Source organism: Crinia signifera, chromosome 4, assembly GCF_055691185.1.
Source record: "Crinia signifera chromosome 4, ASM5569118v1, whole genome shotgun sequence".
Classification (NCBI taxonomy): domain Eukaryota; kingdom Metazoa; phylum Chordata; class Amphibia; order Anura; family Myobatrachidae; genus Crinia; species Crinia signifera.
Window position 1 is genome coordinate 322,304,629 of NC_139220.1, and position 14,744 is coordinate 322,319,372.

Below are 14,744 nucleotides of genomic sequence, written 5' to 3' on the forward strand. Positions count from 1 at the left end.
CAGAATCTGCTTGTGCATCCTTTCCACATTGGTTTGCAAATAAGATGCATTTTAATGGAAAAGATGCGCAGTGCTACAGTGCGACTATGGCATGGCGGGACTAGAAGTGCAATTTAACAGACAAGGAGGCTGGGTGTGTGTGGACACATCTATACACAAATGTATGTGGTCAGTGACTATTTGCTATTGTGTATAAATATATATATATCTTCTACAATATAAGTAGTGTTATCCTAGTAAACATTATGCTTTTATATATTCACTTTCTTACAGGACATATAAGGAGCAGGATTCAAATTAAGACGATGTGGAAAGGGACATTGTTCTCAAATCAAGCCAACTAAATACATCATCTCCTTACACCTCAGGAGGAGGAACAAAAGCAATTTTATTTTCTGGATAGAAGAAACCTTCAGCAACTAATTTGTTTCTCTCCTCATACATGATGAGTCACACAGGAGAGAAACCACATGTGTGCTCTGAGTGTGACAAAGGCTTTACATATAAATCACATCTTCTCATACATCAGAGGAGTCACACAGGAGAGAAGCCATATAAATGTTCTGAATGCAGCAAATGTTTTTCCCAGAAGTCAGAACTTGTAATACATCAGAGGAGTCACACAGGAGAGAAGCCATATAAATGTTCTGAATGCAGCAAATGTTTTTCCCAGAAGTCAGAACTTGTAATACATCAGAGGAGTCACACAGGAGAGAAGCCATATAAATGTTCTGAATGCAGCAAATGTTTTTCCCGGAAGTCACAGCTTGTCCGACATCAGAGGAGTCACACAGGAGAGAAACCATATAAATGTTCTGAATGCAGCAAATGTTTTTCACAGAAGTCACATCTTGTCCAACATCAGAGGATTCACACAGGAGAGAAGCCATATAAATGTTCTGAATGCAGCAAATGTTTTTCCCAGAAGTCAGAACTTGTTATACATCAGAGGAGTCACACAGGAGAGAAACCATATAAATGTTCTGAATGCAGCAAATATTTTTCCTTTAAGTCACAGCTTGTTGTACATCAGAGGAGTCACACAGGAGAGAAGCCATATAAATGTTCTGAATGCAGCAAATGTTTTGCCACTAAGAAATATCATGCTCAACATCAGAGGAGTCACACAGGAGAGAAACCATATAAATGTACTGAATGCAACAATTGTTTTTCTCGGAAGTCACAGCTTGTCCTACATCAGAGGAATCACACAGGAGAGAAGCCATATAAATGTTCTGAATGCAGCAAATGTTTTCCACAGAAGTCACAGCTTGTTATACATCAGAGGAGTCACACAGGAGAGAAGCCATATAAATGTTCTGAATGCAGCAAATGTTTTCCCCAGAAGTCAGATCTTGTCCGACATCAGAGGAGTCACACAGGAGAGAAGCCATATACATGTTCTGAATGCAGCAAATGTTTTAACCAGAAGTCACAGCTTGTCCTACATCAGAGGAGTCACACAGGAGAGAAACCATATAAATGTTCTGAATGCAGCAAATGTTTTAACCAGAAGTCAGAGCTTGTCATACATCAGAGGAGTCACACAGGAGAGAAACCATATAAATGTTCTGAATGCAGCAAATGTTTTCCAAAGAAGTCAGATCTTGTCCAACATCAGAGGAGTCACACAGGAGAGAAGCCATATAAATGTTCTGAATGCAGCAAATGTTTTTCTCATAAGTCACAGCTAGTCGTACATCAGAGGAGTCACACAGGGGAGAAGCCATATAAATGTTCTGAATGCAGCAAATGTTTTTCCCAGAAGACACAGCTTGTTGTACATCAGAGGAGTCATACAGGAGAGAAGCCATATAAATGTTCTGAATGCAGCAAATGTTTTCCCCAGAAGTCAGATCTTGTCCTACATCAGAGGAGTCACACAGGAGAGAAGCCATATAAATGTTCTGAATGTAGCAAATGTTTTCCCCAGAAGTCACAGCTAGTCGTACATCAGAGGAGTCACACAGGGGAGAAGCCATATAAATGTTCTGAATGCAGCAAATGTTTTCCCCAGAAGTCACAGCTAGTCGTACATCAGAGGAGTCACACAGGGGAGAAGCCATATAAATGTTCTGAATGCAGCAAATGTTTTCCCCAGAAGTCACAGCTTGTTGTACATCAGAGGAGTCACACAGGAGAGAAGCCATATAAATGTTCTGAATGCAGCAAGTGTTTTTCTCAGAAGCCAGATCTTGTCATACATCAGAGAAAATAAAAATGCTGTGAATGCAGGTAGTGTTACTAGGAAGACAATACTGATCACTGATGTCACTGTGAGGGCCTGAATGCAGCAGGTTTTATTAGTAAAGGAACATGTATTACCAGAATATGCATTCAAGGGATACAGTTTTTACTTCGTGTTTTCTAAAAATCAGTCTAGATAAAGACAGGAGCGGTCTGACAAGTGGACTTGGGGGCACTTATTCCCTGGGACGTCTCTCTCTTAGGAACTAGTGCTGCAGTATAACTACAGACAGGGGCTGTCGGTACTGTACTCTATAATATACAGCTGTTCTTCTGGTGCCGGTACTGAGCTCTGTAATTTACAGCTGTTCTGCTGGTGCCGCTACTAAGCTCTGTAATTTACAGCTGTTCTGCTGGTGCCGGTTCTGAGCTCTGTAATATACAGCTGTTCTGCTGGTGCCGGTACTGAGCTCTGTAATATACAGCTGTTCTGCTGGCGCTGGTACTGAACTCTGTAATATACATCTGTTCTGCTGGAGCCAGTACAAAGCTCTGTAATATACAGCAGTTCTTCTGGTGGCGGTACTGAGCTCTGTAATATACAGCGGTACTGCTACTGAGCAGTTCAAATTGAATCTGGAACTCAGTTCCGCCTCCTTCAGCCTCACCATGCCTGACCATAATTTCATGAATATTTCCCCCAGCGTCCAGCGAGTGCAGCAGGCGGATGGCTCAGGCTTCATTAAGCCATATTAGAGCTCCGTCCACCCTCCGCAGACTGCCCAGTTTCGCCCTGCAGCCCGCCCATGTGTGTCCCTGACAGACAGTCACACTCTAGATGCAGCGCTGCCACTGATGAGAGTAAGGACTCTGCTGAGAGACAGACAGCGTGACTCACTGTCTGCCTCTCAGCATTGATTCATCCTCTCATCAGTGGCATAGTCAGTGCCAAGCAGACAGTGTGTACGGCTATCCCTGCCAGCCGTACACACTGTAGTCAGTGTCTTACCGCCTGCCGCCGCTACCACACATGGAAGCTGACTGACATATAGGCTCTGCTCAACCCTGTCAGTCATCTGGAAAATATGCATAATAAGGTTTGGGCGGAGCTGAGGGGGATGATGGGAACAGGCACATCCTGCCGCCTCCAGTCCCTCTGCTGATGTCAGAATGCATCTGCGTGTGCTGATAAGAGGTGAGGAGCTGCAGGCAGCTGCTCTTTTACCCATGCGGACGCTGAGGGAAGGCACAGGAAGGTGCTAGCATTACCAGGTACATATGTCTGGCACTGTGGGGGCGAATCTGGCCTTGTGGGGGCATGTCTGGCACTGTGAGGGCATATATGCGTCTGGCACTGTGGGGGCATGTCTGGCACTGTCTGGGCCTAGTGTCGATTAAACGAGTGAGACGGACGGAGAGTGTAACTGCTCCGACAGCAGTGGAATACTGCGTTTTAATGCTGACACTGTGCGGTTCTGATACCGCCTGATTTGGTACGTGACCGAAATTGTTTTAAAGAATAAAAACTTTTTATTTGGTTAACTGCACTATGTAGCGCTTCTTTGTATCTCTCTAGACATATTTTTCCTGTGGATCCAGGAGCCCTGTGTGGGTAATTGAGAAGCAGCCGGTCCTAATTACGGGCTTAAGTGCAGGGGAAGTGTTGAAAGGATTCACCTTCCTACATCTTGGGACTTGTAGTTCCACACAAGTTTAAAAGGACTGGTATTGAAAGACTTTTGCGCCTATCAATTGTGTGTTATTTATATATATATATATATATATATATATATATATATATTACAATGGGTCGGATAGAGGTAAGCGACAATAAATACCTGTATATTGCACGAAAAGCTTTTTATAATAAAAAAGTTTTATTTAACATATAGAAAAGTGCACAATAGCACTAAAAAATGGAGCACAGACAAAAGTACAATTAATATAGAAAAAACACCAAAGTAAAAAAATGCGAATTATTTTAAAAAAGGCCTACATATGATGTCGCTAAAAATGGGGAGGTAAAAATATTTTAGGAGGTAAAAATATTTTAGGAGGTTTAAAAGTAAAGGACTTATCTTAGTAGAGGAGTCAGCAGGCAGTACCCAACGCGTTTCGTCTAGGAGACTTCTTCAAGGGGTGAGGGAGAGATGTGTCTAGGGCTCTATTTATACCCAGTATGCCTAATGCACCTGGTTATGAGGTCACATCCTGTGGGATGTGTCCTCCGTTTTTACCTACAAGGTTTTATACATATTTTTCCTCTATAGGTAGGATGGTTAAGGGGCTTAATGTTAGCTGACTTCTATTGCTAAAGAAACGCAGGAAAAACACCATTAAGAGATGAGAAAACAATACATTTATAAGCAGGGGATGCGCGTCCCCACTTCCGGTTTGCGGACGTCACTTCCGCCCCGCTTCCTGTATACGTGTAGTTCAGTTTAGATAGGACGACTTCCGCCCTTCCTAGGCGGAAGTATCGCGCTGCCACACTTCCGTTTTGTAGCGCTTTGCGGGGGTTGGCTGTGGCGGCTGTCCATCATATTCAGGATTGCGATTTCAAGCTGACTTGGCTCTAGCATAATTTTTGACTCTGTTCGGCGGCCATTTTGTCTGGGACCTTTGTGGACTTTTATATTGAGAACGGCCATCTTTGTGGATCCCAGTGCATAAATTGGAACTTGCTTGTATTTATTTCATGACGATTTCGTGCGGAACATGGGGATATAAAATACATTATATTAGTATTTGCACATTTGCATGTTTATACATGTTAATCACGTGACAGTAATAATAAATATATATCTACAGTGAGTTTTAAAAAATATATATCAGATATAGCAGCAATAATCAAATGGGATGAAAAATATATATATATATATATATATATATATATATATTTTGGGATGAAAATAATAATAATTCTTGAGGTAGAGAGTTGTATGTCAGTACAAAACGAACTAGCAGCATAATTTTTTAGTAGCAGCATAATTATTATGAGATAAAAAACAAAGGTGAACTCTGTATAGCAGTACAGATAATAAAGATTATAATAATGAAAAGAGAAAGAAGGACAGGTTAAATACATAAATAGTGTATATACTATAGTGATGAGGCATATATAAGTGGAAAAATAATTTTTATTTTTATTTGGTGTAAGTGACATGGTGGTTATAGTAATTACAATAAGTGTCTATATAGGACTTTTGCTAACATATATTTGAGGCGATAGGTGGTTAGGTGATAGGTGACAGACAGACAGATGAGGTTTGTAGAGGGTAAATGAGAGGGTGAATGTGTCCAAGGGTGTGTGAACTGAGCTTTGGTATTTTTTGAGGTTGTCCTTTTCACGAGGTTGTTTGCGTTTTTCATTACAGAACCTGTTCTTCTCAGGTAGTCTCCTGTCCCGATACTGGACAGGCCCAAACACTGCTTGGCTGCCAAGATCGGACGAGATTGGGCATTGCCAGTGTGGTATGACTGTAATGTTTTTCTTCTTCCTCTCGGACCTGAATACCTCTGGGACCCGAGTACCTATTTGCTCAGAAAGTGTGTGAATAAAGGGGATACAAGGAGATAAACATAAGAAGAAGAGAGATTAAGGGGGAGGGGGGGAGGGGTGAGGAGGTGCATTTATGTGGAAAACATAGGGAGATCGGGTTCCTCTCGCAGGAGGGTTACAGGACCTTTACAGGAACGGAGCGATTTCATATCCCTCATTTAAACCACTCGGATGTAGTGTCTGGAGTTGGAATATCCAATACATTTCCCTTTGGGACAGTTTTTTTGCGAAAAGGGAAATGTATTGGATATTCCAACTCCAGACACTACATCCGAGTGGTTTAAATGAGGGATATGAAATCGCTCCGTTCCTGTAAAGGTCCTGTAACCCTCCTGCGAGAGGAACCCGATCTCCCTATGTTTTCCACATAAATGCACCTCCTCACCCCTCCCCCCCTCCCCCTTAATCTCTCTTCTTCTTATGTTTATCTCCTTGTATCCTTGTATCCCCTTTATTCACACACTTTCTGAGCAAATAGGTACTCGGGTCCCAGAGGTATTCAGGTCCGAGAGGAAGAAGAAAAACATTACAGTCATACCACACTGGCAATGCCCAATCTCGTCCGATCTTGGCAGCCAAGCAGTGTTTGGGCCTGTCCAGTATCGGGACAGGAGACTACCTGAGAAGAACAGGTTCTGTAATGAAAAACGCAAACAACCTCGTGAAAAGGACAACCTCAAAAAATACCAAAGCTCAGTTCACACACCCTTGGACACATTCACCCTCTCATTTACCCTCTACAAACCTCATCTGTCTGTCTGTCACCTATCACCTAACCACCTATCGCCTCAAATATATGTTAGCAAAAGTCCTATATAGACACTTATTGTAATTACTATAACCACCATGTCACTTACACCAAATAAAAATAAAAATTATTTTTCCACTTATATATGCCTCATCACTATAGTATATACACTATTTATGTATTTAACCTGTCCTTCTTTCTCTTTTCATTATTATAATCTTTATTATCTGTACTGCTATACAGAGTTCACCTTTGTTTTTTATCTCATAATAATTATGCTGCTACTAAAAAATTATGCTGCTAGTTCGTTTTGTACTGACATACAACTCTCTACCTCAAGAATTATTATTATTTTCATCCCAAAATATATATATATATATATATATATATATTTTTCATCCCATTTGATTATTGCTGCTATATCTGATATATATTTTTTAAAACTCACTGTAGATATATATTTATTATTACTGTCACGTGATTAACATGTATAAACATGCAAATGTGCAAATACTAATATAATGTATTTTATATCCCCATGTTCCGCACGAAATCGTCATGAAATAAATACAAGCAAGTTCCAATTTATGCACTGGGATCCACAAAGATGGCCGTTCTCAATATAAAAGTCCACAAAGGTCCCAGACAAAATGGCCGCCGAACAGAGTCAAAAATTATGCTAGAGCCAAGTCAGCTTGAAATCGCAATCCTGAATATGATGGACAGCCGCCACAGCCAACCCCCGCAAAGCGCTACAAAACGGAAGTGTGGCAGCGCGATACTTCCGCCTAGGAAGGGCGGAAGTCGTCCTATCTAAACTGAACTACACGTATACAGGAAGCGGGGCGGAAGTGACGTCCGCAAACCGGAAGTGGGGACGCGCATCCCCTGCTTATAAATGTATTGTTTTCTCATCTCTTAATGGTGTTTTTCCTGCGTTTCTTTAGCAATAGAAGTCAGCTAACATTAAGCCCCTTAACCATCCTACCTATAGAGGAAAAATATGTATAAAACCTTGTAGGTAAAAACGGAGGACACATCCCACAGGATGTGACCTCATAACCAGGTGCATTAGGCATACTGGGTATAAATAGAGCCCTAGACACATCTCTCCCTCACCCCTTGAAGAAGTCTCCTAGACGAAACGCGTTGGGTACTGCCTGCTGACTCCTCTACTAAGATAAGTCCTTTACTTTTAAACCTCCTAAAATATTTTTACCTCCTAAAATATTTTTACCTCCCCATTTTTAGCGACATCATATGTAGGCCTTTTTTAAAATAATTCGCATTTTTTTACTTTGGTGTTTTTTCTATATTAATTGTACTTTTGTCTGTGCTCCATTTTTTAGTGCTATTGTGCACTTTTCTATATGTTAAATAAAACTTTTTTATTATAAAAAGCTTTTCGTGCAATATACAGGTATTTATTGTCGCTTACCTCTATCCGACCCATTGTAATTGTTTTCTGTGACACCCCTCACCAAGGTGCCCATTTTTAGAGGCTAGCTGACATCCCTTTTCTATAAAAGGGTACCAGTATACATTAACTTCTTACCAGATTATCTGTACAGTCTAAAGTACACAAGTGGCGCCATACATCCTTTCTTTCCCCCCCATATATATATATATATATATACAGAAGTACCAACACACTCACCATTCCTACGAATGGGGTGCGAACAGCACCCACTTCCCAGGGTGGGGTGCAGTGGCCTGTGACCACACACTCTAGTAAATACAAACACATGGGGCCCAGCACTCACTACAACAAACTAACTCACCTTAACATTCAAATAATTAAATAAATAATGGGGTTTTAGTTCATGAATTGATCAATGCATTTAAGCTTGCAGCCCATCGCCAAGGGACCCCATTTCACTGCAAGTCCTACACTAACAACTGCTTTTCTTGGGAACCTGGCAACTGCTTACACATCATAGCTAAAATGAACATGTGTTTTTCTCTTGGGTTAAAGCTCAACTGCCAAGTACCTTATGGCTTTTAAAGATGAGACAATCCCAAACACAGCACCTGAATTAGTATTAAAGTAAATGAGCTTATCTAGGGTGCATGAGAAAGCGATGATCACAGTAACAGAGGTTAATTAAAAATCAACCCAAATATATAGATACAGAAGTACCAACACACTCGCCGGACTCAGATCAAAATGCTTTTGCACATTTCTTATTCAGGTCAAGTCACAACTTTTCCACACTAGCCGATTTTGAATTTCTCAATTTCAATTTATTCACTCTGACCTAATGAAGCGTAGAATAATCACCCGGCACTGCATGCCAAATTTCAGGGCAAAATAGTAAAAAATGAGCAATTGGGAGCAATCTAAACTTTCAACTGTCTGCCACTTCAGAAGTGGCTATTTGACACCGTTTGTAATGAAAGTCTATGAGGGAATTTTTGGGAAGGCAGAACTCAGTGTAGAGGAATAATTAAGACTTGGGGTTGGTTTTATTAGATAGAGCTTGTCCCAGTGTAGTGCCTTTTTGGATTAAGGTTTTTCAGATAGTTACAGTTTTTTTTTAATTTATTGAAACATGCCCCATTATAAAGATAGTGCATATCAACTTGTTGCGTCTGCGCAGTGGCCACCAGCAGGGGGTGTACACAGAGAGGCTTCATTTGGGTGCACAAACATGGCTGACCAACACAGCCAGCAGTATGTTCCTGAGAGTAGAGGAGGCTATGCCAGGGGCATGCCAGGAATTGTAGCCTTGAGATGTGAGGGAAGTTGTAGTCCATACACAGGGATAATAGATGTGATGTGACGCGTCGGCTGAGGACTACCATTCCCAGCATGCCCCGCGGCTGCAGCTTATCTGCTCCTGCTGTGGCCACAGACTTTCGGCACGTGAGGGGAGGAGGTGGCGAGAGGGAGAGATGCCTGGAGGGGATGCAGGTAAAATCCCGGCGGTCGGGATCCCGGCGTTCAGAATCCCGACGTCGGATTCCCGACCGCCGAAATGCCGACACATTCTCCCTCCTGGGGTGTCCACGACACCCCTGGAGGGAGAATAAATTAGTGTGCCGAGCGTAGCGAGGCACCGGGCCCGCTGCGTGGCGAGCGCAGCGAGCCCGCAAGGGGGGGCGATCCACGTCCCCCCCTTGTCGGCATTTCGGCTGTCGGGATTCCGGCGTCGGGATTCTGAACGCCGGGATCCCGACCGCCGGGATTCAATACTGAATCCGCCTGGAGACACCAGTAAAAACGAAATGATCAAGCCCAACCGTCCCCGCCAGGTGCGCGCTCCTGATTCGTTTTGAGAATCCGCCAATGGCGCTGCTGCTATTCCTGTGGCAGAGGTGATAAAAGTGGGCACAATCTGTGCAGCGGAGTTGCTCTCCCCAGCCTACTCCCCTGCTATCCAGTGTTGCTGAGGCAGCGCAGCAGCGAGGGGTGAATATAACAGCGGCACAACTGGTGCATCCATCTCAGTGGGGGCCTGGAGCAGCCCCTCAGCCAGTACATGTTAAGCCATTTAGGGCCACAGCAGGTGTCTGGTAAGTGGTACTGTACATTATAGTATGTAATGCCCTGCATCCACCAGGCAGATGGATTCACCTTATCACACAGGCCTGATGTAGTCTACCCTTCCACATTCTTTCCCACTGCCCTGTAAAGTTAAACAGACCCCCCCACTGCTCCTAAGGATGAGGACTGGATGTAAGGATGTCAGTATTAAGGCAGACAAAACCTCCATTGCACCTGAGGCTGAGCTGCCAGACTCTCCCCCGCAGACAGCGCTTATCATCCCTGTCTGGCAGCATTTTGAGTGTACTCTATGCCCTCGGGGACTGAGAGCCATGCTTTTGAGTTGGGAAGGACTCGGTGCACACAACCTGCTGAGCGGACGCAGCATGCTCGCCTAGGTGTGCCAGATAAGCAACAGATAACACCGCTACCACACCTCACATCCAAAGTCCTGTTGCAGTTGCACTCTCAGGGTTGGTTTATTGCGCTCTAAAGGGGGATGGGGATTATGTGTTGGGGATGTGGATGGGTTGGTGCTGCAATGTCTAGGGGTTGTCCAGAACCCTTGCAGACTCAGACATTTTGGGTGAAAAATGCGCAATCAAAAGGGGATATGGGGTGGGGTAGGTGATAGGTGGGATGGGATAGGTGGATATATAAAGTGATGTGGTGGCTGGTGTATAGGATATGTGTCTCTTATCTCATTGAAACGCCTGATGGGTGAAATAAATTAATTTATTTAAATATGTATAATGTAAGGGCTGCCCAAAAAAGGGATGGGGCAGAGCATACCCCCACCCCTATTTTGAGGCCCTCACATTATCCACATTTAAATAAATGAATTTATTTCACCACACCATGCATCAGGCATTTTAATGATATCCCATACAACAGCCACCACATCACTTTATATATCCACCTATCACATCCTACCCCACCCCTAATCCCCTTTTGAGTGCGCATTTTCCACCGAAAATTTTGGAGTTGCACGCTCACCTGGACTTGCTGGATCATAAGGCCATATCTGCGCCTTCCACCCAGCCCACAACACCGACCCCACACGTGTCCCACTGAGCACTACCAAGAGGAAGCTGTCCAAGAGCCAAAGCCTGTTTGTCTGAGCAAAGCTAGTGGGGCACCTTCTGATGTACCAGAATGAAGGTAAATGTCATGTTGGTGCTTGGGAAGGGGAGTGGTGGTCAGTCCTGTGCCCTGCCTGAGTCATGCAAACTGTAATACTTTGGGGAGGGTGGGGTCTTTGCTGGGTAGATGCTTTGTGTCCTGTGCCCTAATGCTTTGAACATTTTAATAATTGTGCGTGGTGGAGGGTTGGGGGCAGGGTCAAGTCGAGTTCCCCTTACTTTGGTATGGGATGTCTGTCCAGTGTCGCCGACTCCAGGACATTCTGATAACTGGGGATGAGGGGTCTGTCCTGTAATGTTGACCCCATCTCACTGATGAAAGAGTAATTTGAGCCTCAGACGTATTCAGAAATCACAGGACCATAAAGATAGACTGACCTCAGGGAAGCTTGGAATGTTCCTTTTTTAATGTGCTCAGTATCTCATATTTATACTTTAACATACTGTTGCTCCCCTCCCATCAAGGAGGAGATATTAAATAAAACATACATATTCATATTCAACACACCCCTATGGTGGGGTTACAATTAATACTTTGGTTCAACGTGCAAGAACGTGGTATCTCTGACGATAAAATAGGAGTTTTACTTCTAAGGATGGGAGTGTTTCTAAGTCACTTCACATAGACATATGGATTTCATCAAAACTCTTCTCATTAAATGGGATTGCATGTTTTTCTCTTTCTTATCTATATGTAGGAATGTGGTCATCTCCTACACCCCACAGTTACTCCCTCCTTTTTATAATAATTAAACATTACAATTGAGTTAATATTGTTTACATACAGTAGTAAACAAAACAAAAAATACAAAAAATTATTATAAATGTAGGAAACTCATAGTGGTCAGACATCTAACAATACAAACTGCCTATGCAAAGGATTAGTCACATCAGATGGGTCTAGTGGGTTATATCCCTGAGACAGGGTAACTTCTTCCCTGAGGTCAGAGGGCAACTGGCCGTTGGCTCACATCCATCGGAATAGACTGATCCTCTGTTTTCTGTGTCCTTCCAGATATGAGTTTCTTGAACTTGGTTGTGTTTGCTGCAGACTGACACTGTTTCAGACAGACAGAGAAAACACACATCAATATCTTGACAGCAATATAAACCAGTATGCATAACCCTATAATTTTTAGGCCGAACATAAGAATTCCCATAACCCATCCACTGATTCCTGTAAACCATGTAGATGGGTTTAGGAATGATAGCCAGCCCCAATCACCTCCTAGAGTGTCAGGTGTATTATGCTCAGTGGCATAGATCCGTTTTTCCTCTTCTATCTCTTGTACATGTTTTTCTATTGTCTCTTGAGCATTGTCAGTCTCATTAGTAATAAATGTACAGCACAATTTTCCTGTCTGAGTATATAAAGTCATACAATAGCCTCCTGTCTGTGCCGTTAACTGGTCTAATAACTAATCTGTGTTTTAACTGTTCCTTTTTTCATTTCTTGGATTTATTTTCCTACATCCTTCCACATCAATCCACCCTTACACCTTTATCACATCTCCCTTTCCTCTCACAGCTCTCACGTATCCCTCTATCACTTGCTTTTCTTTCTTCACATCCACATTTTCCATTCCCTCTCCTGGTTAAACTTAGGTTAACTTCCTCTGATCATCTCTTTTAGATCTCCATGCTCTATCACTTGCGCTGCAGGTACTATGCTACTGTTGTTAACATAATCTGGTACCTCTAGTACTGTACATAACCATATTATTGCCACTATTGTGGTTGCCAAACACAGAATGCATCATCAAACTTAACTTGTAATTGTTTACAATGGGATGAGTGTACCCAAGTATCCCTTCCGTCTAGCTTCACTGATGTTGGTGCAGTCAGTAGGACCTGAAATGGACCATCATATCTGGGCTCAAGCGATTTTCGAACGTGTCTTTTGAGATAGACCCAATCTCCTGGCTGGAGATGATGAGGATTGTTCTCTGCTGTACAATCTGGAAGTGAAGCATAAGCTGCAACATAAAGCTGAGTTAGTCTTTTAGTTAGTTCTTTTACATAACAGGTTAGAATGAAAAGCCTGTTGTATGCCTAAATCCTGCATTATGTGTCTCATTACTTCACCTGTGAAGTGTGTACCCCTATCTGACTCAATGACATCTGGGACACCATATCTACAGACAATTTAGCACATAGCTGGGTACTCTGGGTAGGCATAACAGTTCATCTCTTTTCCAGAGCTCCGTTTCTTCATCTTTTGCCGCTCCTTTCCTTTGCCATTCTGCTTTTTCCACTGGACCTGCTTGGTCTTGGAATTTCTTTAATTGCTGCATATTTGCCATGTGTTGTGGTTCTCCCGTTTCTGTCACAACCAAGTAGTGTCTTTCTTCTACTGGCTGGGCTTTTACTGCTCTCTTAGCTTCTGCATCTGCAAGATTGTTTCCTCTTATTTCTTTTGTTTGATTCTTTGTGTGTGCTTGAATCTTGATGATGGCAACTTTGTGTGGCTTCATTAATGCTTGGAAAAGTTTTTTAATGAGGTCCACGTGCTGTATCTGTTTACCTGTAACGGTTTTAAAGTCTCTGCTTTTCCAGATCAACCCATAGTCCATTGTCACTCTCCAGCTGTATCTGGAATCTGTATAAATGTTTGCTGTTGTATGCTCTACGTGCTCCAATGCTTTAGTAAGGGCCACAAGTTCAGCTGCTTGTGCTGATAAGTGTGCTGGTAGGGCTCCAGAAGTTACTACTTCAGTGTCAGTAGTGACGGCATATCCAGTGTACGGCTTGCCATTTTCATAGTATCTGGACCCATCAACGTATAGTTCGTAATGAGCATTGGGTATGGGCATATCTTGGACGTGTGGCAATGTCTGGGTCTCTTGTTCCATCAAAGCAAGACAGTCATGAGAAAAATTTTGAGTACAAGTATTTTCCTCTTTGTCCTCACCTTCACCTTCTGCATCTTCTTCCATTCTCTGGGCTGTTGTAGACGATACTGTGCTGACAGAAGGTGCTTGTCCCCTCATTCTCCCTCCTTTTGAACATTTATGTTCATACTCCTTCTGTTCTGGCAACAGGGCTGGGAGGAGCGTGGCGGGATTGAGAGTGATACACCTCTTGATTGCCACATTGGTTGCACTCATTAGGGACACTTTGTACTTGGTGAGTCTAGCTGCTGAAAGATGTTTGGTTCTTGCTTGTTGTAGGATTTCTGTTACAGCATGTGGTACTTGTATAGTTAGTTCATGATTAAGAACAATGTCTGTGCACTTGTCCTTCAATACAGCAGCCGCTGCTACAGCTTTAATACATGTAGGTGATCCTTGAATGATATTGTCAAGCCTGCTGGAATAGTAGGCAAGAGGTCTTTGTGTTGTTCCGTGGATCTGTGTTAACACTCCCAAAGCATGTCCTCTTTCCTCGTGGCAATATAAAGTGAAAGGTTTAGAATAGTCTGGCAGGCCTAGGGCAGGTGAAGAGGCAAAGGCCAACTTTAGTTGCTGAACTGCTTGAGCCATGTCTTCATCTGTTGGATGTGGACCCTCTGTTTTGATTGCATTGTATAATGTTTGCATGTAAACTGATGCAAGAGGTATCCAGTCCCTGCAGTAGCCCACCAGGCCTAGGAATGACCTGACTTGTTTCAGAGTCTTT

General features: G+C 42.9%; 1 protein-coding gene and 2 pseudogenes across 2 annotated transcripts in view; 2 read left to right on the forward strand and 1 right to left on the reverse strand.

Moving 5' to 3' along the window:
- LOC146075944 (uncharacterized) overlaps positions 1–3,971 on the forward strand; it is a 46,971-nt gene extending 43,000 nt beyond the window's left edge. For both annotated transcript variants that reach the window (XM_083185650.1, XM_083185649.1), the window contains exon 3: positions 274–3,971. In XM_083185650.1, the coding sequence (XP_083041776.1) occupies positions 443–2,218 (1,776 nt within the window). In that variant the 5' untranslated portion in view covers positions 274–442 and the 3' untranslated portion in view covers positions 2,219–3,971. The remainder of the gene's footprint in view (positions 1–273) is intronic.
- Positions 3,972–5,555: 1,584 nt separating this feature from the next.
- LOC146077309 (5S ribosomal RNA) lies at positions 5,556–5,675 on the reverse strand (annotated as a pseudogene).
- A 598-nt stretch (positions 5,676–6,273) lies between these two features.
- On the forward strand, positions 6,274–6,393 carry LOC146077310 (5S ribosomal RNA; annotated as a pseudogene).
- Positions 6,394–14,744: the final 8,351 nt, after the last annotated feature.